This window comes from Panthera tigris, chromosome B1 (assembly GCF_018350195.1).
Source record: "Panthera tigris isolate Pti1 chromosome B1, P.tigris_Pti1_mat1.1, whole genome shotgun sequence".
Taxonomy (NCBI): Eukaryota; Metazoa; Chordata; class Mammalia; order Carnivora; family Felidae; genus Panthera; species Panthera tigris.
Window position 1 is genome coordinate 101,558,974 of NC_056663.1, and position 23,719 is coordinate 101,582,692.

A 23,719-nucleotide genomic window follows, 5' to 3' on the forward strand; every position below is an offset into this window, starting at 1 on the left:
CTTCTTCAATTTCTTTCATAAGCTCTCTAAAGTTTTCAGCATACAGATCTTTTATCTCTTTGGTTAGGTTTATTCCTAGGTATTTTATAGTTTTTGGTGCAATTACAAAGGGATCCATTCCTTGATTTCTCTTTCTGCTGCTACACTATTGGTGTATAGAAATGTAACCAATTTCTGTACATTGATTTTATATTCTGTGACTTTGCTGTATTCATTTTTCAGTTCTAGCAGTTTTCTGGTGGAGTCTTTTGGGTTTTCCATGTAGAGTATCATGTCATCTGTCAAAGAGTGAATGTTTAACTTCTTCTTTGACAATTTTTATGCTTTTATATCTTTCTGTTGTCTGATTGTTGAGGCTAGGACTTCCAACACTATGTTAAACAACAGTGGTGAGAATGGACATCCCTGTCTTGTTCCTGATCTCAGGGGAAAAGCTCTCAGTTTTTCCCCATTGAGGATGATATTAGCTGTGGGCCTTTTATATATGGCTTTTATGATGTTATGGTATGTTCCTTCTATACCTACTTTCTTGAGGGTTTTTATCACGAAAGGATATGGTATTTTGTCAAATACTTTTTCTGCATCTATTGCAAGGATCATATGATTCTTTTCCTTTCTTTTATTAATATGATGTATCACACTGACTGATTTGCAAATAGTGAACCAGCCCTGCAGCCCAGGAATGAATCCCAATTGATCATGGTGAATAATTCTTTTAATGTTGAATTTGATTTACTAGTATCTTGTTAAGATTTTTTGCATCTGGGTACATCAGGGATACTGGCCTGTAATTCTTTTAGTGGGATCTTTGCCTGCTTTTGGAATCAAGATACTACTTGCCTCATAGAATGAGTCTGGAAGTTTTTCTTCCATTTCTATTTTTTGAAATAGTTTGAGAAGAATTGGTATTAACAACATTCATTTTTTACAGAGTTAATACTTTTAGTTCTATTCCAATCTAGATTTTTTCTTCATTATTTCCTAAGATAATTGAGGGGGGGAAAAAGTTAAACCTAATCCTTAAAAAAACAAAAAACAATGTTTAGAAGCTGTAACTTTTCTGGCATTTTTAAAATAGCTCTTGACTTACGTTCCCTCCTATTTCTTCAGATTTATCACAGGATTAAAAACTAAGGCAACTCCCTAAACTATTACAGTCAAGTGTTTTGCCCCTTCTTCTTGCTATAGGTCAGATTCTTAAAATAAAATAAAAAGAACAGGAAACACTGGATTTTAATACATTTGAAGTATTCTAAGACTTGATAGTAATAAACATCATTATCCATTTTTAAGTAAGTCCTCAAACACTACCACTCATAAGGTTTAAACCTTTCCTTAGTAGTCATCCACAACCTCTTCCCAAAATGCCAGGGTTAAATATCCAGAAAAGTACTCAAATATCTCCAATTTGATAAGTTGACAGGTGACAGGTATCTCACACTTGGTATATCCAACCAAACATCTGATTTTCTCACCCGAACTTACTCGACAGTATTCCTCATCTTATCAATAATATGTCAATCTTTTCAATTGCTTGAGCCAAAAAAAAACGCTCACTTTCTTTCATGTCCAGATAGTATCAGCAAATTCTGTCAGACTTCCTTTCAACATCCATCTAAAATCCAACCACTTCTCACCACTCTGGCCCAAGTTACCATCAACTTGCACCTGTTTTAATACAAAAGCCTCATAACTAGTCTCCCTGCTTTTGCCCTTATTCCCCTTATGCCAATGCCTTACACATTGGCCAGATCTTACAAAAACCTAACTGAAGTCATGTTACTCTTCCATTCCCTCACTTTCTGATGGCTTCCCTCCCCACTTAGATTAATATCAAAGTCCTTTGAGTGACCTACAAAACCCATTCTCTTTGGAGTGCCTGGGTGGTTCAGTTGGGTAAGCATCCAACTTTGGCTCAGGTCATGATCTCACAGTTCATGAGTTCAACCCCATGAGGCTCTATGCTGATAGCGCAGAGCATGGAGACTGCTTTGAGTTCTGTGTCTCCCGCTCTCTCTGCCCCTCCCCTGCTCACTCATTCTTTCTCTCTCTCAAAAATGAATAAACATTTTAAAAAAACAAAAACAAAAAAACCGTTCTCTTCTCTCCTAATCTTCCCTTCAAATAAACTGGTCTCCATTTTGGTAATTAAATAGGAACAGAACAACCAGGAAATGTTCTTCCCCCAGATATTTACAACTCATTTCCTTACTTGTTTCATGTTTCTGTTTAACTACTCCCAATCAATGAAGCATTCCCTGATTTCCCTATGTAAAACAGTGCCCTCCCTGCAAACCAGAACTCCTATTTTACTGAATCCGTTTTTATTTTCCTCAATGCCATATTTTCCTCACCCATTCCTCAATGCTATATATATTTACTTGCTAATTACCTGAATCCCTCCCAACTTGAATGAAGAAAGCTCTGTAAGAGAAGGGACTTGTTTTATTCACTGTTCTATCCCTGGTACCTATGACAATTCTCAGCACATAAAAGGATTCATTTGTATGAAATAACAGAGCATCTTACTACAAATCATACTCCTAAGTAAAACAAAAATATCCACAAATACATCTTAGAGTTTTTGAAAACCCCACATGTAGAAGCATAATAACTGCAATATGGAATATTCTTCTAGTCCCACATTGATCTATATAAGTAGGAATTAATTATTATACAATTCTTCAAGGTCATAAATTACTCAATCAAAATTTACCTCAAAACTCATTTAGATCATTTGTTTTCAAATTCACTTACAGAATAGTTTATCATGATTCCTGAATATAAATGCCCTGATCATTAGGACCATGCTATAAAAGCCACTGGATGAGCTGCAGAAGCAGCAATGGGGAAATTAAGAGTCTGGACTAGCTCCTAATTGGATCAGCGGTGATGAATAAACAAAGTGACCGTATAAGAATGGAAACAGGATTCCTCTCAATTCATAAGTAACTTTCTGGATATGTACAAGCAATTCTGTTCCTTCAATATAACTGACATGATATGAATATGACTACATTAACTTAATAAGGACACCAAGGCACAAAGCTAGAGAAGATATTAGTCTCTAAGGGTATTCTGACAACACTGACAAACACTAAACATCTGATACTAAAATACTGGAAGAGCCCCTCAACAATACCTACCCTATGTACCCAACTTTTTTTGTATTAATTATTATTTATTGTAACTTCCCCCACTAGAATGTAAACTCCACTAGAGAAGCATTTTTCCTATTGAGTTCACTATTACATCCCTGGTGCCTAAAATAATGTCTGATACATAAGAGGTGCTCATTAAATTAGTTAAATCATTAAATAGAAATAATGGGTTTTTTAAACTTTCAATTTATACTGAATTCTTTTTTTAAATAATCTTCCATTTCATCATGTAATACAATGTTCATAATAATAAAAGCAGCTCACCTCTACTGAAGACATGCTCTGTCCCAGCCACTGTTCTAGGCACTCTACTCACCCAATCTCATTTAATCCTCACAGCAACCCTGGTAGTCAGAGCCCAAGACTGCAAGACTAGAAAGTAGTAGAAGAACCCAAGATTCTAAATACTGGGTCTTCACCACAAAATAAAATTACTTATCAATTATATTAATAAATGTAATGATGGTTTCAAAAAAATGTTATTAATCCCTGAAAACAAAAATGTGTCAAGAATCCAGTTATTTCTTTGTAATTTTATGAAAAATTGATCAACAGTCAAACCTTAAATGCAGTATTTAAAACGGTTAAATTCTGGTAACACTAGATCTCTCAATGATATTTATCTCTCCTGGGAATCTTAAAAGCAGATTTTAAGTTTCATTCATTCTGATGACGCTGAAAGTCAAAGCAAAAAATGTAATTTATATATAATTTAAGAAAGGTATAATCAGTTGACTTTTTAAATCTCATCTCTATATTAACATTGCTCTATCCTTGAAGGCAGAGATCTTTTTCTCACACTCCTTATCATCTAATATTTACATAGTGGACTCCCTGAAAGTATATGTTAATAAAATACTCAATTAGATAGATGTAAACTATAAATATAAAAGGCTCTTCACTTAATAAGCAGTTAATTTATGGAGAAAAAGGGTAAATGAATGTTGGAAAACTGCTTAAGTCTCCTGAGCAAACAGTTAATTGAGTCTTCTTGTTTTCCAAAGGGAAATTAGGAAAAAGGCACTTATTTAATTATGTAATTGGGACACATGCTATTTGTAGTAAAAAGCTATAGTGTGAAGTGCTGCCAAGGCCTTGTAATACTTTGAATCAATACTTAGTACAAAGACAAAATAGTATACTGGCCTTTTAAAAATTGTTCAGGGGTTTCTATTTCCTTTATTTAACAAACAAATAAGATTTAGATGCTACAAATTTAGAATACTCGAGTGTATTAAGCTAAAACTTCTAAGTGACACAATGACAGAAAGGGACATACTTTACCGTCATCCTTTCACTTCTTAGCCATGTAAGAACTTCTCTGGGTAAGAAAGATATATCCCTCATTATTCAGATCGGTATTGATTTAAACACTGTATTATCACATATCAAGAAGCAATGGATCCTGCTTATTTTCCAAAAGAATGGCTTGAAATCAACTATCCTAAAAACCAAAATAAAGATTTTTGATGGATATCCTCAACAATTGGTCTTTGGCCAACAACCAAATCACTAATTTCATGACCTAGGAAATATTTTACAACAAAAGCTATGGTAAACAAATCAGATCTGCTTTTCCTTTTTTAAAAAAAAAGATTAAACTGAACAACTGACAACTTTAAATCTGCTCCTGGATTAAATTATCCCAGCCAAGCTCAATGACACAGAATTTCTACTTGAACACTCCTCTTTTCTCCTAATAAAACAGTTCTAAAACTTCCTCATGAAAATCTTAGCCTTACCCACAGACAGACCTTAGCCTATCTCCTTGGAAGGCTAGTGGCAATTATCTATTCAGGTACACACTCCAATTAGACTTTCAAATTTTTCACCAAGAAATGTCAACTATCTCTACTTCCTGCTTGCTTAACTGTCAAAGTACATGGATCTGCCTTTAACCAGTAGGAAATAATATCTAGAATTAAGGTCTCATTAGTGAACATAATCCACCATTTTAATAAATTCCATAATACTGCCCAACTTTTTATCAAAAGCTTAGTTTGCAATCTACTCAATCCTCTACATACTATATTCTAAATTCTATCTCTGAATCATGCTAGATTAATAATGTACCTAGACCAAACCACTTATTCTTACGTTGCTATTTGGCATTGTGTCTTCATTTTTTTTAAGTTTTATTTATTTTGAGAGAGCAAGCATGAGTGGGGAAGATGTAGAGACAGAGAGAAAGAGAGAGATAGAGAGGGAGAGAGAGAGAATCCCAAGCAGACTCTGCACTATCAGCATAGAGCCTGATGTGGGGCTTGAACTCACAAATGCAAGATGACGATCTGAGCCAAAACCAAGAGTTGGACGCTTAACCAACTGAGCCACCCAGGTGCCCCTTATAACTTTACTTTTGAAACGTGTGACTATGAGCATCTTGAGAATATCATCCTCTGTAACAGAGAATTTCTTTTAAAAGCACTTGGAGGAGAAACTTCTTCAACCCTCACCAAAGCTGTGCTCCTCCTGATGAACAACACATAGATTTAAATGTTAAAATGTAGAGCAATCACTATCCAAATAACACCAGCATTCTTTACAGACCTAGAACAAACAATCCTAAGATTTGTATGGAACCAGAAAAGACCTCAAATAGCCACAGCAATTTTCAAAAACAAAACCAAACCTGGAGGCATCACAATCCTGGACTTCCAAGATGTATTACAAAGCTGTAATCAACATGATAGTATGGTACTGGCACATAAACAGACACTCAGATCAATGGAACACAATACAGAAGCCAGAAATGGACCCATAAATGTATGGCCAACTAATCTTTGACAAAGCAGGAAAGAATGTCCAATGGAATAAAGACAGTCTCTTCAGCAAATGGTGCTGGGGAAACTGGACAGGAACATGCAGAAAAATGCACCTGGACCACTTTCTTACACCATACACAAAAATATACTCAAAATGGATGGAAGATGTAAATGTAAGACAGGAAGCCATCAAAATCCTAGAGGAGGAAGCAGACAAAAACCTCTTTGACCTCGGCCACAGCATCTTCTTACTCAGCATGTCTCCGTGTTGAAACAAAAGCAAAAATGAACTACTGGGACCTCATCAAAATAAAAAGCTTCTGTACAGCAAAGGAAACAATCAGCAAAACTAAAAGGCAACTGATGAAATGGGAGAAGATATTTGCAAACGACATATCAGATAAAGGGCTAGTATCCAAAATCTATAAAGAACTTACAAAACTCAACACCCAAAAAAACAAATAATCCAGTGAAGAAATGGGCAAAAGACATGAATAGACACTTCTCCAAAGAAGACATCCAGATGGTGAACAGACACATGAAAAAATGCTCAACATCACTCATCAATCAGGGAAATACAAAGAAAAACCACAATGAGATACCACCTCACACCTGTCAAAATGGCTAACATTAACAACTCACACAGCAACAGATGTTAGTGAGGATGTGGACAAGACAATCCCTTTTGCACTGCTGGTGGAAATGCAAACTGGTGTACCCACTCTGGAAAACAGTATGGAGGTTCCTCAACAAATTAAAAATAGAACTACCCTACAACCCAGCAATTGCACTATTAGGTATTTACCCAAAGGATACAGATGTGCTGTTTCGAAGGGGCACATGCACCTCAATGTTTATAGCAGCACTATCAACACTAGCCAAAGTATGAATAGTCCAAATGTCCATCGACACATGAATGGATAAAGATGTGGTATATACATACAATGGAGTATTACTCGGCAATCAAAAAGAATGAAATCTTGCCATTTGCAACTACGTGGATGGAACTGGAGGGTATTATGCTGAGTGAAATTAGAGAAGGACAAAAATATCATATGACTCCACTCATATGAGGAATTTAAGATACTAAACAGATGAACATAAGGGAAGGGAAGCAAAAAGAATATAAAAACAGGGAGGGGGACAAAACATAAGAGACTCTTAAATATAGAGAATAGAGGGTTGCTGGAAGGGTTGTGGGGGGGGGGGGGATGGGCTAAACGGGTAAGGGGCGTTAAGGAGTCTACTCCTGAAATCATTGTTGCACTATATGCTAACTTGGATGTCAATTAAACAATAAATAAATTTAGAAAGAAAGAAAGAAAGAAAGAAAGAAAGAAAGAAAGAAAGAAAGAAAGAAAGAAATGTTAAAATATAGGAAAAACTATGAGCAAATAATTAGAATTTCAAATGTGATAACTAATAAAGTCTACCAACTTTTAACGTCACTATAAGATGAGGTGTGTTATCTTTTCTATTGCAAGCACTAGCACACCAAAAATAAGAAAAAATAATTTAGATATTCTTTAATTTTTTTAATATTTATTCATTTTTGAGAAACAGAGCACAAGTGGGGGAGGGGCAGAGAGAATGGGACACAGAATCTTCAGAGACACAGAATCCGAAGCAGGCTCCAGGCTCTGAGCTGCCAGCACAGAGGCCAATATGGGGCTCGAACCCACGAACCACGAGATCATGACCTGAGCTGAAGTTGGATGCTCAAATGACCAAGCCACCCAGGTGCCTCAATTTAGATATTCTTATATATTAAGATATAAAATATCCAAAAATTTTATTTCTATTCTTTATCAAGGACAATTACAGAGAAAACTGAGACACAGAAATATGTTAACATTAAGACAAAAAGAATCCAAGACACAAAAAACAGCATAGGAGAGCCAGTCTAGGAAGGGCTACTGTATGAGCTATTTATATTAATCTGGGGTGTATTCATCAGAAGTAGTAATTACATTTTGCTATATCCTTTGAAATGAGGTAAGTTCCTATCACTCCCCTTCTCAAAAATCTTCAATGGCAGAGACTCCCAGGTGTTCAATATCCTTCACAATACAGTTTCATCCCCTATTAATCCTGTATCTTATATTTACCACCAAATTGAGTTACTTTCTAATTTCTAAACACACCCCTGTTTTCCAACCTCAACACCATTGATTAAACCAGTTGTTTCGCCTGAGGTACACTCTCTTCTATTCCACCTCTGCTTGACATAATCCTACCCACTGTCATCATGCATGCTGCTTAAGAGATAGGACTTTCACAACATTCTGTCTCCTAACATATGGGCATAACTTTAATCGTCATCACACCATGACCCTGCTGGGACCACATCAGGTGGGCCATACTAAAAATGATAACTTTGAGGATGGTATTTTTCCTCAACACACATTCACTGTTCCCTCTCTCCTTTAATGATAATTACTTATATGCATGTATATCCTGAAATAGATTTGAGTAACACCCAACTCCACCTTTTTAAATCCCCCCTTTCAGCTTAACACAAGGATCAGTAAAATGGATACACAATATCTGTTAAATAAGGTAAAGATTTTTATTAAAAGCTACCTCTTTTCATGAAGGACTTGGGTCAGCTACTCTTGACCACATCCATGTATTTTGATGTAAAGCAATCTACTTTAAGGAGATGAAATATTTCATGACAAAATGAAGCAATTATTTTCTTCAAAAAAAAGCTATTAACAATTTACGATAGTATTTTGCATGTCTACGAAAATTCTAAAGTGGGCAATCTCATTAGGCTTAGCTTTAAGACTTGCAGTTGCCTCTGGATACTGCAAATTATCATATTCATTCCTCTCATAAGCTGCTATCAGTGTTTATACATAAGAATTTCCAAGAACCTACTTGGGCCATATTTGACAAGCCTGTTTTATAATATAAGGAGCACTAGACTAGAAGTCAGCAGACTTCAGTTTTCATTCTGGTTTTATCAGTTATTAATCACAGGGATTTCTGTTTTTCCATTTGCAAAATGTGGATTTTTGAGAACATTAGTTGCTTCCAAATTGATAAAGGATTTTGAGAAAATCAGTTGTTCCCTAATTGTGTTCCTTAGAATCCTGGGGTAAAAAGCATGGGGTAGTGGGAGGGGTTTTTTTCAAATGGGTCTACTGAACTCATATACCTATAATTTCATTGGTTCATAAGAACATCTTTAAAACACTGAAAAAAATTGAAGTCACTCAATCTCTGCTCAAAATTATCCAACAAACAACTCTAATTTTTAGAAAACTTTTTCCAGACACGAAATCTGCCCATTATTTTTTTCTAGTCATTCTATTTCATTAATTCTACAGATACCAAATTCTCATCAATTTATGCCAGTCATTTCAAGGTACATGATAGATTATGTTGAAGGGGGAAAAGCTTGTGGGAGCAAGGGAATGACAGTAAAAAAACAAAACAAAAAAAAAAAAAACTAAAAGTGAAGTAACAATGAATTCAAAAGTAATTTAGGCTACCTCAATCCTGTGCTAAGTTTAAAACCTTTTGGAACTTTAATCTAATTTCCCATAGAAATAAAATTATAAATAACAGCAAGGTTCCTAAAGCGAACCCACCAAAAAAAGGAAATTGGGAAGTTCCAAAGTTCTGTAGAACCTAACCACAATTTCAGAATTGCAATGTGGGGTGCCAGAAACACCGAATGTGCTAACAGCTAAGAAAAGGTGCAGGAGTGTCATCATCTTCTGACACTATTCTCCAAGTCCCCACCTAAAATCTTCTAAAACAGTAGTTATCAGAGTATGGTCTGCGGACATTTGCAGGGATCCCAAGATCTATTCCAGGGACCGTAAGGTCAAAACTATTTTAATAGCATTATACAAAGATGTTTAACTTTTTCTCCATTACTCTCCCATGAATGGACAGTGGAGTTATTTTTAAAGGCTGTATTATACATGGAACTTCAACAGACTGAATATAAAAACAGATGAGAATCCAATTATCTATTAAGCTAGACATTAAAGTGATTTGCAAAATATAAAATAATACCACTCTTCTCATTATTTATTTTTTGTTTTTTGGGGGTTTTTTTTGTTTTTTTGGTTTTTTTTTTTTTTTGCTTTGGAAAAGTTATTTTTCATAAAGTATGTTGTTTATTTTAGTAGGTACAGGGTTTATTATATATTTTGAGGATGGTGCCAAAAGGAACTTTATGACTTTTTTTAAATTAAAGTAAGTTAACATATAGTATAGTATTGGTTTCAGTAGAACTCAGTGATTCATCACTTACATAGAACGCCCAGCGCTCATCCCAACAAGCATCCTCCTTAATGCCCATCATTCATTTAGCTCATCCCCCACCCACCACCCCTCCAGCAACCCTCAATTTGTTCTCTGTATTTAAGAGTCTCTTATGGTTTGCCTCCCTGTTTTTATCTTATTTGAAACTTCCCTTCCCCTATGTTCATCTATTTTGTTTCTTAATTTTTAATGAAATCAAAAATGTTTCTATAATTATCAGGTGTAATTTTGAATGCAATATGTATCTATATAAATTACAAAAATAAAAGCTCTTTGGGTTCCTCAGTAATATAGAAGAATGTACATATAGTTCCTGAGATCAAAAAGTTTAGGAACCACTATTCTAGGGAGTCAAGTCAAGGTCTACATTCCTTGAAGCTACTGGTATGGTTAACATCAAGTAGGAGGGTTAGGGGCACAGGAGCACTTATAGAGTTGTGAAATGAAGACCTAGGGAGAAAACTCTGAGATGATAAAATTTTGATGATTAAAGCAGAACCAGAAGATAGTCTAGAGCTTTCATGTCTTCTTTTCTCTTCACCCTTAGCATAGTAGATAAATGAAAATTAGTAACAGTGTCAGGCAGGAGTATGAATAAAGTCACAGAAGCTGAAAAGTAGGAAAAGTGATTTAGTAGAAGGATTAAAGAGTACTAGGAAGTCCATTTTAACTATAGTATGGGTTAGATCCACAGATGTAATAGGAGGTAAAGCTATGCATAGGGGTAAGGGTCATACTGAGGATAACCCTGAATAAATAATATGCTAAAGTAACTAAATATAACCAGGCAAGAGGAAAGCTGCTGAAAGATCTCCAGACAACTGGTGAGAAAATCAGAGTTTTTAAATGCCAAAACTTTAAAAAATATTTTTATCTATTATAAAATGTGAAATATTTCAATGTCCGTAAGTGAAAACACTCATCATATAATTAAAGATTTCAAATAAATAAAAACATGAAGACTCACCATGTTGCTTCTGCTTTGGATTATACATTTTCCACCACCGAAAAATTATAAATCCATCTTGAATTCTATGCAAGATAAATTACAAAATAAAAACTTCAGTAACAATTTACTTAATTCATTTAATTAGTTGTTATAAAAAGGAAGCAATTGGTAATGAATATGAAAATACAGAAAGTTCTCAATGGATCTCTGGTATACATAAATGTTTCTTAATATCCCAGTTAAAAATAAGGAAAGAGAATTTGCATAGTCTAAATTACTCTATATAGGTAAAATTTAATGACATATCACATGTAATAGGAAAATGATGTGCTAACAGAAAAAGTTTTTTCTTCTATAAATGATATTTTTTTAATGGTGTAAAAACTATATAAATAAAAGGCCAAATCTTGAACGGGGAACACTAAAATGCTAATAGAAGCTTTTCAAGATACTCGTTCATCTCTACAATTATAAAGCACCTCATGCCCCAAAATGATGAACATAATTATAGACTCTCACCTTTTTACTTTTCTTTAAAAAATAATGTTAGAGTCACAAAGAAATTGTCTCTACTATTTTAAGTGAGGTGTGAGTGTTGACAAACCCTAGCACCTCTCAACTAATTCAAAACTTTCAAGTTCTATCTAAGTTAAGAAATCAAATGTTAGGAAATCACAAAAATATAGTAAGCTTTTCTTTTAAGGCCTACAGAAGAATGTATTTAATATATTATTTATCATTTTTTATTATATTCAGATTTGTGTATCCTTCTTAAAGTAAATTTAGAGGGGCACCTAGATGGCTCAGTTGGTTAAGCATCCAATTCTTGATTTCGGCCCAGGTCATGATCTCAGGGTCATGAGATCAAGTCCCGCATTGGGCTCCATTCTGAGCATGGAATCTGCTTAAGATTCTCTCCCTCCTTCTCCCTCTGTGCCTCCCCTGCTCTCTCTCAAAACAAAAAAAAATAAATAAAATTAGAATAGCTAACAGACACTAAACAATTCTTAAAACATATTACCTATAATACCTTAAAAATATTATCAGCATCCCTGATCCTTGTTTTATGTAACAAATGACCACCATGAATTCTCCAAGAAAAATGGTCAGGTAATTTAATGGCTCAAGTATTCATAATAGGAATGAAATGAGATTATTCATTCCTACAAGCTGCCTTTTGATAAACTTTTTGCCAGTCTGAACCTTAGCTAATTAATCTGATAAAAATATTTTTAAACATCAATTCACCGGATATAATTTACTGAAAAAATTATTTTTCTTCTTTTTTTTTTAATTGTTTTTATTTATTTTATTATATGAAATTTATTGTCAAATTAGTTTCCATACAACACCCAGTGCTCATCCTAAAAGATGCCCTCTTCAATGCCCATCACCTACCCTCCCCTCCCTCCCACCCCCCATCAACCTTCAGTTTGTTTTCAGTTTTTAAGAGTCTCTTATGCTTTGGCTCTCTCTCCCACTCTAACCTCTTTTTTTTTTTTTTTTTTCCCTTCCCCTCCCCCATGGGTTTCTGTTAAGTTTCTCAGGATCCACATAAGAATGAAAACATATGGTATCTATCTTTCTCTGAAAAAATTATTTTTGATTTATGGTTTTATTTGAAGAAGTCATATTAAATATAATCAGAAAAAAATTTACAATATTTCAAGTTTAAGATGAGTTTTTTTTGTTTTTTACCTAATAGACATGTCTTCTGTAATATAATAGATTTCACGAACCATGACTTTTCCAGAAAGAACAGAGAAAGAGAAGGAGCCTGTTGTAGGAAAAACAACAACAGCGATTAATGGAATTGTTTTGATACAGAGTAGAGTACTTGAAGCTTAAAATAATCTTAGCATTCAATTTATTCAATAATTAAATGTTCTCTCCTGGCTCCCTCCTGATGTCCTTACAGCCTTACTAATTTTCTATCCCTCTTTCCTCAAATATAACAAAAAGCACAATAAGTACCATCACTATGAACTGAAACTGCTAAATACGCATATGAAGACATTAAATAGTTGCTCCATATGAATAATTCCCTTAATTATGCACAACTATTAAATAAATCCCAAAGCAGTGATAATTCACCATCTTTCTCCATTAATTTCTTTGATTCCAGGAACCAGTCATTGTCTCAAATTAGTGGAAGATGACTTATGTTTGAGGGAAATGTTATTAATATCGACCACTAAGAAGTACTCTAAGGAAAGTTAGGATGGTTCTAGTCAGTGACCTCTCAACCCTTTTTCCCACTGGTCGAGGGCTTTCTAAAACATATTGGTTCCTGATAGACCCTTGAATCTGAAAACTTCCCACTTATAAGTAGTCATTACTAAGTTAATAATGTGGACCACAAAATGAAATGCACAAAATGATTCCAACTTATAGATTTTTTTAAGTAGAGGTTACTGAAAGAAAAAAAAAAAAAAAAACGGCAAAAACTTCAGTGAGCATTAGAAACTTTTCGGATAGTAGTATCCTAAGAAATTTCTATTTCTATATTTTATATGTGCCTATATTTTTCCAATTATTTTAATAAGTATCTTTTACAAGCAAAAAAAAAAAAAAATCCAAAAGTTACTATAGAAACACTTTAAGAAACAAGAATGCGATAAAGAACCTAACCAAGTGATAGTTTATCTTCTGTCATAGAGTGCTGTGTGAGAGAAATTCCAGTTAGGTTAACATTCATAAAACAAAGGTAATTTCTGATGATCACTTATAAAATATAAATTTATAATATAAATCTCAAGGTTATGCAGAAGAAAAAAATTCAGTGTTACTCAAACTTACCAATATGGATATACCCATGTTTGTATAATCTATTAAGAACCAATGTTAAAATAAGACCAACATTTCGAGAATTGTAATATGTGAGATAAATAATCCATCCACAGGACAAAATGGTAGCTGTTGGGAGAAAAAAATGCAAAAGAATCTCACTATAAGTTTCCTTTACAATCACTTTAATATCTTAATAAAAACTTGTTAGTAAAAGATCATTACATTCAGAAATGATAGGACTTTCTTCTATATAGTAATATGTCCTCTTAGAATTTAATACTTGGATTTTTAACACCAGATACTGACTCTACCTTATCCATCTTTTCTCATTTTTCCTTACGTATTAGCCAGAAAAGCACATATTCCAATCAGATTAACTAAAGAAATACTTCTTTTTTTTGTTTTCTTTCTATTTTGTACTGTTTTAGTTATTAAACATATATAAAGATGTTCTGGAAAGAGAAAGCCCTTATTTCTAAATATTCTGAAAAATGTCCACCTTTATTAGGCTAAAAGCTCATTCCCAAGCTGTGTCCTAAAGGCTACAGTTATTTAAAAAGAATGAAAACCAATGATTTTTTTAAATCAGAGAAAAAGCAGTGTTTTTTTTTTAATCAATAGTTCCTGCTTTTTAATAAAAGGTAAAGAAGTGAGAGTTTTACTCTACATAAAGGCATATCTATATTAAACAGGCCACCTTATGCTATTTTGCTCTAATAGATAAGACAATAACCTACTTTTAAAGAATGCCAGTGAATATGCTACAGTAAATGGTATTTCAAATTTGACAATTTTTCATGAAAAGTTTATAGTCACTTACAGGATTCAGAATATTCCCACAAAGAACCTAGTTCATTAATATACAAAAATTAAAATGTAAGAAAGCAGTTTTTGATAATACCTTTCCTTTTACTTATTCACTTTAGAAGTATAACTATTTTCCAAATTAGGACAAAATAACGTAAAGCAATTTAACATGTATCACCATTTAACAACAGCACATTAAGTTCCTAACTTTTTAAAAAGGTTATTTTAATATGGATAAAACCAAGCAGTCACGGAGAATCAAAATATATTTTCTCAGGGTAGCTTAAATTGACGGTAACAGCTCTGATGTAATAAGTGCTATGATTTGTCTGCAAATATTATTTCTAGAACAATTCTTTTGAAAAGTTATTTTGATGATATGTCATTGTATTTTTGTTTGTAAAAAGTGTTTTGGGGGGGCGGGGGGGGGGAGTTGGCACCTGGGTGGCTCAGTTGGTTAAGCGTCCGACTTCAGCCCAGGTCATTATCTCATGGTTCATGGGTTCAAGCCACATAGCAGGCTGTGTGCTGACAGCGTGGAGCCTGGAGCCTGCTTTGAATTCTGTGTCTCCGTCTCTCTCTGTCCCTCCCCTGCTCACACTCTGTCTCTCTCTCTCAAAAATAAATAAACATTAAAAAAAAAGTGTTTTGGGTTTTTTTATTGAAGTATAGTTGACACATAATATAGTATTAGTTTCAGGTATACAAAATAGTGATTTGAATATGTCATTATGTTTTAAGTTTAAAAACATTTTTTGCTAATTTTTACTGTAAATCACTGTATTGACAGCAGGTTACTGTGGGTCATTCGGAAAGGCAAGAGGTATCTGCTGAGAAAGTATGCTTCTAGTATTATACAACCTGAGACTTGTGGCCTTTTCACTCTATCATGTCTCTCAAACCCCTTCAATATCATGAGGCCACTTAGTAAAACAGCAAGAGTAAATAATCAATGTCTTTCTGGGTGTTGCTGTTGTTTTTTCCTTAAGAAAAGGAGTTGTATACAACAGAAAAAAGTCAGAAATTCTAGGTAATAAGAGAAGACGGTGATAGGAAATAAGGAAGAATTCTACCATAATTAACCTAAAAGGTAATTTTCAATGCTGCTTTTATGAAGTTCTATTTCATATTAATATTTTGCATTTCATTTTACTTTTTTGGCTTTAATGAATGATTTATAATAGGGCACTTCTGTCAATTAGAAAAAATCAGAACTCAAAGTTTAAATCATAATTCCTTCCATATACACTTCACCTCTACCCATTTCTTTACACGTCCTGTGGTGTCATGAAAGAAACATAAGCATGCACTCAGAAAAAAAGGAGCTATGTAACCTGTGTAAGTTAGTTAATCCTTATGGGCCTCAATTCTCCAACATGTTAAAAGGAAAAGAATAATACCTACCTTAAGTCTTCTCCGAGCATTGAGACAACATATGCAAAATGCCAGTGGTATGTGGCACACAGAAGATACACAATAAATATCATTACCCTCTTTTTCCCTTCTTACCCCATCTTACCCTTTCTATTTTCCTCTCTACCTTTCTAATTTTTATGCTAAAATTCAAATCCACAAAAACTTTCTGGGCAGTAACAGCCCACAATATTCTCTTCCTCTTATTCATATTCATTCATTCATTCATTCATTCATTTTCCCTCCCTCTCTTTGCCATTGATTTATACACTGTTTTGTATTATTTCTATGTACCTAGAAAACTGCTGAAGTATTAGCCCCCAATTTTTTTTTTTTTTTTTTTACTGGCAGAGCCCACTGTTAAGTATAGAGTAAGGAAAGAGATGAGATTAACTAGGCATATACACTCTTATTTTGCTATAAAAACATATTTACCATAGGGATTCATCATGATAAAACAAAAAAAAGTGTGTGTGTGCGCACACACACACACACGTGCACGCACTGAGATGGGGTTTGGTGAAGGAGTGGACTTGCGACAGGAAAGATAAACTAATTGCAATGTCTTTCTTCTCCTCCCACCTCCCCTAACTCACACAAAAGGAGGCAACCTAAGAAAAAGAGCCCTCTAGAGCACTTGCCAGAGCAAATATTCATAGAAATACAGATTGAGGGGCGCCTGGGTGGCTCAGTCGGCTAAGCGTCCGACTTCGGCTCAGGTCACGATCTCGCTGTCCGTGGGTTCGAGCCCCGCGTCGGGCTCTGTGCTGACGGCTCAGAGCCTGGATCCTGTTTCAGATTCTGTGTCTCCCTCTCTCTGACCCTCCCCTGTTCATGCTCTGTCTCTCTCTGTCTCAAAAATAAATAAACGTTAAAAAAAAATTTAAAAAAAAAAAAAAAAAAAAAGAAATACAGATTGAAACCTTTTTTCCAAAAAATAAACGAATGGTAGTGTAAGCATTTCAACTTCAGCTAATTACTGCTTAAAATGTGACAGTTGTTAATCTGTACATAAAAAACAAAATACAAGAAAATATATTCTACTTACCAACTAGGAGCCAAACAACATTGGAATTGTGTTCTGTAAGAAAATCTTCTAATTGAGTGATACTAGGAACAATACTCTCATTCTTCCTTTGATCCATTACTGAAGTTTTTCCAGAGCAGCATCTAAAGGCCAAAGAGTTCATATATTAAATTTAGAATCAGAGATTTATTAAACTGCAAAGGAAATCATTTAAGACAGGAAAAAAGGTAAATTTAATAAAAGTAAAAGTTCATAAGGTAGAAGATAAAAGAGAAGCTTAAGGGCCAGATAGGAAAATGGAAATAGTTTCATTACAAAAATCTTTTAGAATTTTACTTTGCTGGTGCTTTTTAGTGTTATGCCTTCTGGTGTATTTTTAATCTAAATGAAAGCTGATATACTGAATTCTTGATTAAAAGAATTAAAGGATGGGCACCTAGGTGGCTCAGTCAGTTGAGCATCCTCCCAAAGACACATAACTTGAACTTAATCTATCTCGCTTCTCTCTCTCCCAATATATTATGATCAGTAAGGATTGTTTTATTTATCTTTGTACCCAGAATACCAGTGACAGTGCCTTGAACACAGCCACTGTTTTCAAGTATTACATCATTTTAAATGGTATTTTTATCTATTATGTAAGAAAATATCTGACCTACATGTTTTAAGACAAGCTCTCTCAATATTTTCTTAAAAAAATTTTTTGTGATGCTTATTTATTTTTGAGAGAGAGACAGAGACACAGCGCAAGCAGAAGAGGAAACACAGAATCCAAAGTAGGTTCCAGGCTCTGAGCTGTCAGCACAGAGCCTGATGCAGGGCTCAAACCACGGGCTGTGATATCATGACCTAGAACCGAAATCGGATGCTTAACTGACTGAGCCACTCAGACACCCCTCAATATTTTCATGACTCATCTATATTCTCTTTATTCTTCCTGAAATCCATGATATTCAAAACTGCTGTCTACATTAAAATAGAAATTGTGGCAATTATTGTTTTTAGTGACAAAGAAAAACATGAAAATGTGAAACAGCTCAAAGCAAACAGAGCATAAACTAGAGATTTATCAAAGTTCCTAATTTAACACCACCACTACTACCACCATTTTAGGAAATACCTTTCCAAAATGATTACTTTTCAAAGTGAATTACCTGTAAAATCTTTTCAAATACTACATTCAAACTATTTTATTTCTTTCTCACTGGCATAAAAAAATCAAATTATCAAACATCTAATACTTACATTACTTACATTACTTTTAGAGACAGAATTCAAAATCTTAATTTGGTCCTTCAGAAATGGAGGTCATCCCACAAATTAGTAGGAAAAAATATAAATAATATGATAGGCAAATGAACAAAATATATAAGTAGGCAATTTACAGAGAAAGATAGTATCACTAACCATTGGGACAATCACCCAATAGTGATATAAGTAAAAATTAGAAAGACTGTAAACAACTACTTCAGCAAAAGTATGGGAAAATGGGCACTCATACATAGTTGGGGAGTAAACTACATTTGGAAAGAACAATTTATTCAAATACTGTAAGAATGTGTATACTTTAACTTGGACAGCATTACACAGTGTACTGAAAAATTTGAAAAAATATATCAATTAATAGGAAAATAATTAAATAGTTAAATATAGTATACTTTACTGGGAAATAATATGCAGCCTTTCTAAAAAAATGAGATAGCTCTATATGGGCTGATACACAGAAAAGACCAGGATATATGTAATGTTAGCAGGGAAAGAGCAAGTTGAGAAACAAAATGTATAGCATTCCACTTAATGTTTAAAAGAAAAAAGACCAGGGGTGCCTGGGTGGCTCAGTCAGTTGAGCGTCCAACTTTGGCTCAGGTCATGATCTCACAGTTCATGGGTTCAAGCCCCGCGTCAGGCTCTGTGCTGAAAGCTCACAGCCTGGAGCCTGCTTCAGATTCTGTGTCTCCCTCTCTTTCTGCCCCTTCCCCACTCATGCTCTGTCTCTCTCTCTCAAGAAAAACTGAATAAACATAAAAAAAAGACTATCCATTATGTATATTACATATAGACACCATATATATACACACATATGTATATATGTGCACATATATGGAGTGTGTGTATATATACGCACTTTTTTAAATCAGCAAAAACAGTGAAGCCATATTATCGTTACCTCTAGAGAGAGCATTGGGAAAGACTTAGGAGGAAGGAAAAGAAACAGTGAAACAGGACTTCCACTTTTACTCTTGACACTTAGGTATTGTCTAATGTTTTACGATTGGCATATAATACTTCCATAATTTAAAAAGAAAAAGGGAGATTTGGTAACTAGAAGATAGGAAATGACAGGTGAGAGACTTTTCTTGCCCAAGCATACATCTATTGACCTCTTCTTATAACCAACCAAGAAATAGGTGTCTCCCAACCCAAAAATAACAACTCAGTCATCTGTCATTCTAGCATCATGTCTTTCTTCAGTGCTTAAATACTTAGCTTTTTAAAAAATTAAAGTGCAAATACTGAGCAAACTCAAAGTTCATCACAACATCAGAAAGATCACCTTAGCAAGAATTATTTGAATTGACAGCCTTGAATGTAAGAATGGAAGGAATATATACTGTTCTAGAAAGGGGGACAAGTAAGTTTCATCAAGAAAGGACATAAAGAACATTAAGAGAGATTAGGGAAGGGAGAAGGAGGAGGCACTCATCAAAGAAAAAACAGTAGAATCCAAAGATCCTGCTTCAGACTATATTGTTCCAGAAACAGGACATTATGTGGATTGAGAGCATGGATTCTATACTAGACTAAGTGAGAACTACCAGATCTAATGTTATAGCTGTGTGACCATTGGCAAGTTACCTAACCATTCTGTGCTCTATTCCCTCATCTGTAAAACAAGAACACTAATAGTACCTACCTGACAGAGGTGAATAGTGAAAACTGATAAATTCATGTATGTAAACCATTTAGAATAGCACCCAGCACATAGTAAATAATACACCATATAAATATTTGCTGATTGCAACCAATGCTTTTGGTGCCTTGCCCACATACTGTTAGCATTCATCTCTACACAAGATGACTGCTCATTTGGAACAACTGAATACTTTACTGAGGGCTGCTTTTGGACTGCAGAAACATGCTCAGCTTATACTCAGGGCAAGCCAGAAATGCCAAAGAGGTAACATCAATGACGGCTAGGAAAGTGGTGGATACACAACTGCAGCTTCTTTGTTCTTGATTTGGGATTACTCTGAGGCATAGTATTTTTTTAAGTTTACTTATTTATTTTTGAGAGAGAGCAGAGGAGGGGCAGAAGGGGGGGGGGAGGGAGAGAGAGAGACTTCCAAGCAGGCCCCACGCTGTCAGCACAGAGCCCAATGCGGGGCTCAAACTCCCCAACCATGAGATCATGACCAGAGCTGAAACTGAGAGTCAGACGCTTAACCGACTGAGCCACCCATGCGCCCATAAGGCATATTCCATTTGGTTTCCCAAGAGTTCACCAATGGTAGTGAGCTCCAGATGCCCACAGTGGTAACTGCTAGGATAATGCCCTTTACTGACTTCAATCCCTTTCCTTTCTTACTTCCCCATTCTCCTACCAGTCTTTCCTACGATCACTTCTGTACTTGAGTCCTTCCTTATCCAGGTATTGGTTCTAGGAAGACCTAAACTAAGGAACTATTTTTTTTGTTTGTTACCAGTCCTATTAAATCTGAGGATAGCTTTCTTTTACATGAAAAATGATTCTGTACTTTAAAGAGATCATAAAAAAATAAATAAAATTAAAAAATAAAATAAAGAGATCATAAAACCATACCATTTGAAGGACACAGTGTTAAATATTTAATATCTTTTAAAAGTTTGCTTTAATTCAGGGTGTGTGTGTGTGTGTATATATATATACATACATATATATTGTATACAATACAATAAAAACATTTTAGAAAAGGAAGATACTCTCCTTTAGAAAAGGAATATACTCTCTCTCTCTCTCTCTCTATATATATATATATATATATATGACAGAAAGAGAAACATTTCCTTCATCTGAACAGGAAGAAGGGAAAGGAAAGACCAAGATATGGGGAGATCTGGTGATAGGAAGATGAAAGAATCTGATGGCTTCCATAGATTTTTGAAAAATCAAATTCAGGGCGCCTGAGTGACTCAGTTGGTTAAGGATTTGACTTCGGCTCAGGTCATGATTTCATGGTTCATGAATTTGAGTCCCGCATCAGGTGAGCTCAAGCCCCTCTTCAGGTGAGCTCCATCCACTTCTTTTTCTTTTTCTTTCTCTTTCTCTCTCTCTCTCTCTCTCTCTCTCTCTCTCTCTCTCTCTCCCCCTCCCTCATGGGATTCTCTCTCTCTCTCTCAATAAAAAAAAATTAAAAAAAAAAAGCCAAATTCATATTTATCTAAAATCTCTTCTATTTCTTTTTTTTTTTTTTTTTACTTATTACTCCAAGTTTTTTGGCACTAGTCCCATAACTTCTACAGTACCTGTTCCTTTTCTATTTTTCTTAGCTTTTAGCTTTTAATTTGTGTTTATGACAACTGTAAGAAGAATGACCCTAAGTGGCTGGTGAAAGAAAATAATGAATAAGAGGGCCTTCATCACCACAGCTTACCCCAAGTCCCCCAATTCCACCCTACCTCAGCAATAATTATTTATCATCTCAGAAAAGGGGTGAGTGGGAGGAACTGGAGGATCTGTGCACCTGCCCTCAGCTTGTCAAGAAAACTTCACTGCACTGGTTAGTTTACCTTCTTCCAAAAGAAGAGATATCATCCCATAATTTGACACAGGATTTCAGGTATAAGGTTTTCCTATACCAGGGTTAAACTGGAACAAGTCTATATATAACATTACCTATGATGTGAGAAGATCTGGTTATGAAGAGACAGAGCTTTCTTGGGTACTGTCATAGGAAAGTAAATATTGATTTTGATTTTTTGGAACAACATAGTTAAGACAGTTGCTTGATAATGTTGAGCTATTTTTTTGTTTATTCATTCAATAAATATTTATTGAGCTTAAAAATTCTGTAATACAGCTAAGGAATTCTGAGTATTAAGTATAAGATTTGGAATATTTACAATAACCTATTTAGTACGATGTCTGGCAATATAGAAAATACTAAAAAAAAAAAAAAAAAGGCTGTTTGAATGAATACCTGTATCTTAGCAGTTATCGTACCATATTACAATATTACAATTATTACTTTAGAAGTCTCCCCTGGTAGACAAATGTTCTTAAGGATGGGTTTACCCTACCCATTTAAGCGTAATATCTAACCAAGTTCTGTATACAGAAGTCTCTCAATAAATACTTGTTTCAGAAATGAATGAAATAAATACATCATCATGAAAGTACATAATTATGAGCTATCGCCAAAAGTGAGTATTAAAAAAAAAAAAAATGATAAGTGAGTATTCCAATGTACCCAGAGCCAAAAAGATTCCTAAGTGATCTTTTCACTCTCAAGAAAATCTGGTTTTCATTTGCTTGAGTTTAAGAAGAGGATATTCAACTTTTTAACAACCCAATTAATGTGAAAAAAGTTTAATCAAATCTCACACAACAATGAAATCACAATTCTTTGTATAAAAAGACAAATCACAATTCTTTGTATCTTCAGACCATCATATTAAAATTCTCTGCATTTAATTATAGTTCCTTTTCTAAAATGTTTTTATTGTATTGTATTGTATTGTATTGTATTGTATCTTAATTTGAGAGAAAGAGAGAGAGAGAGAGCGCAAACACACAAATGCACGAGCAGGGGAGGGGCAGAGAGAGAAAAGGGAGAGAATCCCAAGCAGGCTCTGAGCTGTTAGTGTAGAGCAGGGCTCGGTCTCAGGACCGCGAGATCATAATCTGAGCCAATATCAATTATCAGACACCTAACCAACTGAGCCACCCAGGTGCCCTCAGTTCCTTTTATATAAAAGAAACTGCATGAGTTTTAAAAGTTGGAAAATAAATGAACTTTACAGCTCTCCTCTGACCTTCATCAATATTCATATTCTCTTTACCATCAGGTAAAATTAAACACCTATTAGGACAAAGCACTTACCCTTGGCCAATTTTACTGATCTACAGTAACTGTTACAGAATACATACACTTACTTGAGAATTTTTCAGTTACTGTTTAATTTCTGCTCATATGTAACAAATTATCTGGAGATACTTTTGTAAAAGTTCCCCATTTCAAAGCCATTTATGTCCACCTTAAAATTAAGAAGCCAGATAACTGACCCAAATATCTAAGTAAATACCAATAAAAATGAACTGTCTGAACAGACTACTCATCTCTACTATGACATAATGACATCCCAAAACAAAAGTAAAACATAAATCAGGTCACGACAACATTTTTATCCAAAATGAAGTTTCAAGGATGATTAGAATATTTGAGCTATTCATTTAAACACTGACCATTCACCAATCTAAAGGTAAACGGCCTAAAACACATGACTTTCCAATTCCATGATGCTTCATAAATAAAGTATATAAAAT

At 34.4% G+C, this 23,719-nt stretch overlaps 1 protein-coding gene across 12 annotated transcripts in view; it reads right to left on the reverse strand.

Moving 5' to 3' along the window:
• The window catches only part of KIAA1109 (KIAA1109 ortholog), a 214,937-nt gene that overhangs the window by 183,039 nt on the left and 8,179 nt on the right, over positions 1-23,719 (reverse strand). For all 12 annotated transcript variants that reach the window (XM_042983961.1, XM_042983959.1, XM_042983962.1 and 9 more), the window contains 4 exons: positions 17,218-17,339; positions 13,959-14,075; positions 12,858-12,936; positions 11,178-11,242 (listed from right to left, as the gene is read on the reverse strand). In XM_042983961.1, the coding sequence (XP_042839895.1) occupies positions 11,178-11,242; positions 12,858-12,936; positions 13,959-14,075; positions 17,218-17,314 (358 nt within the window). In that variant the 5' untranslated portion in view covers positions 17,315-17,339. The remainder of the gene's footprint in view (positions 1-11,177; positions 11,243-12,857; positions 12,937-13,958; positions 14,076-17,217; positions 17,340-23,719) is intronic.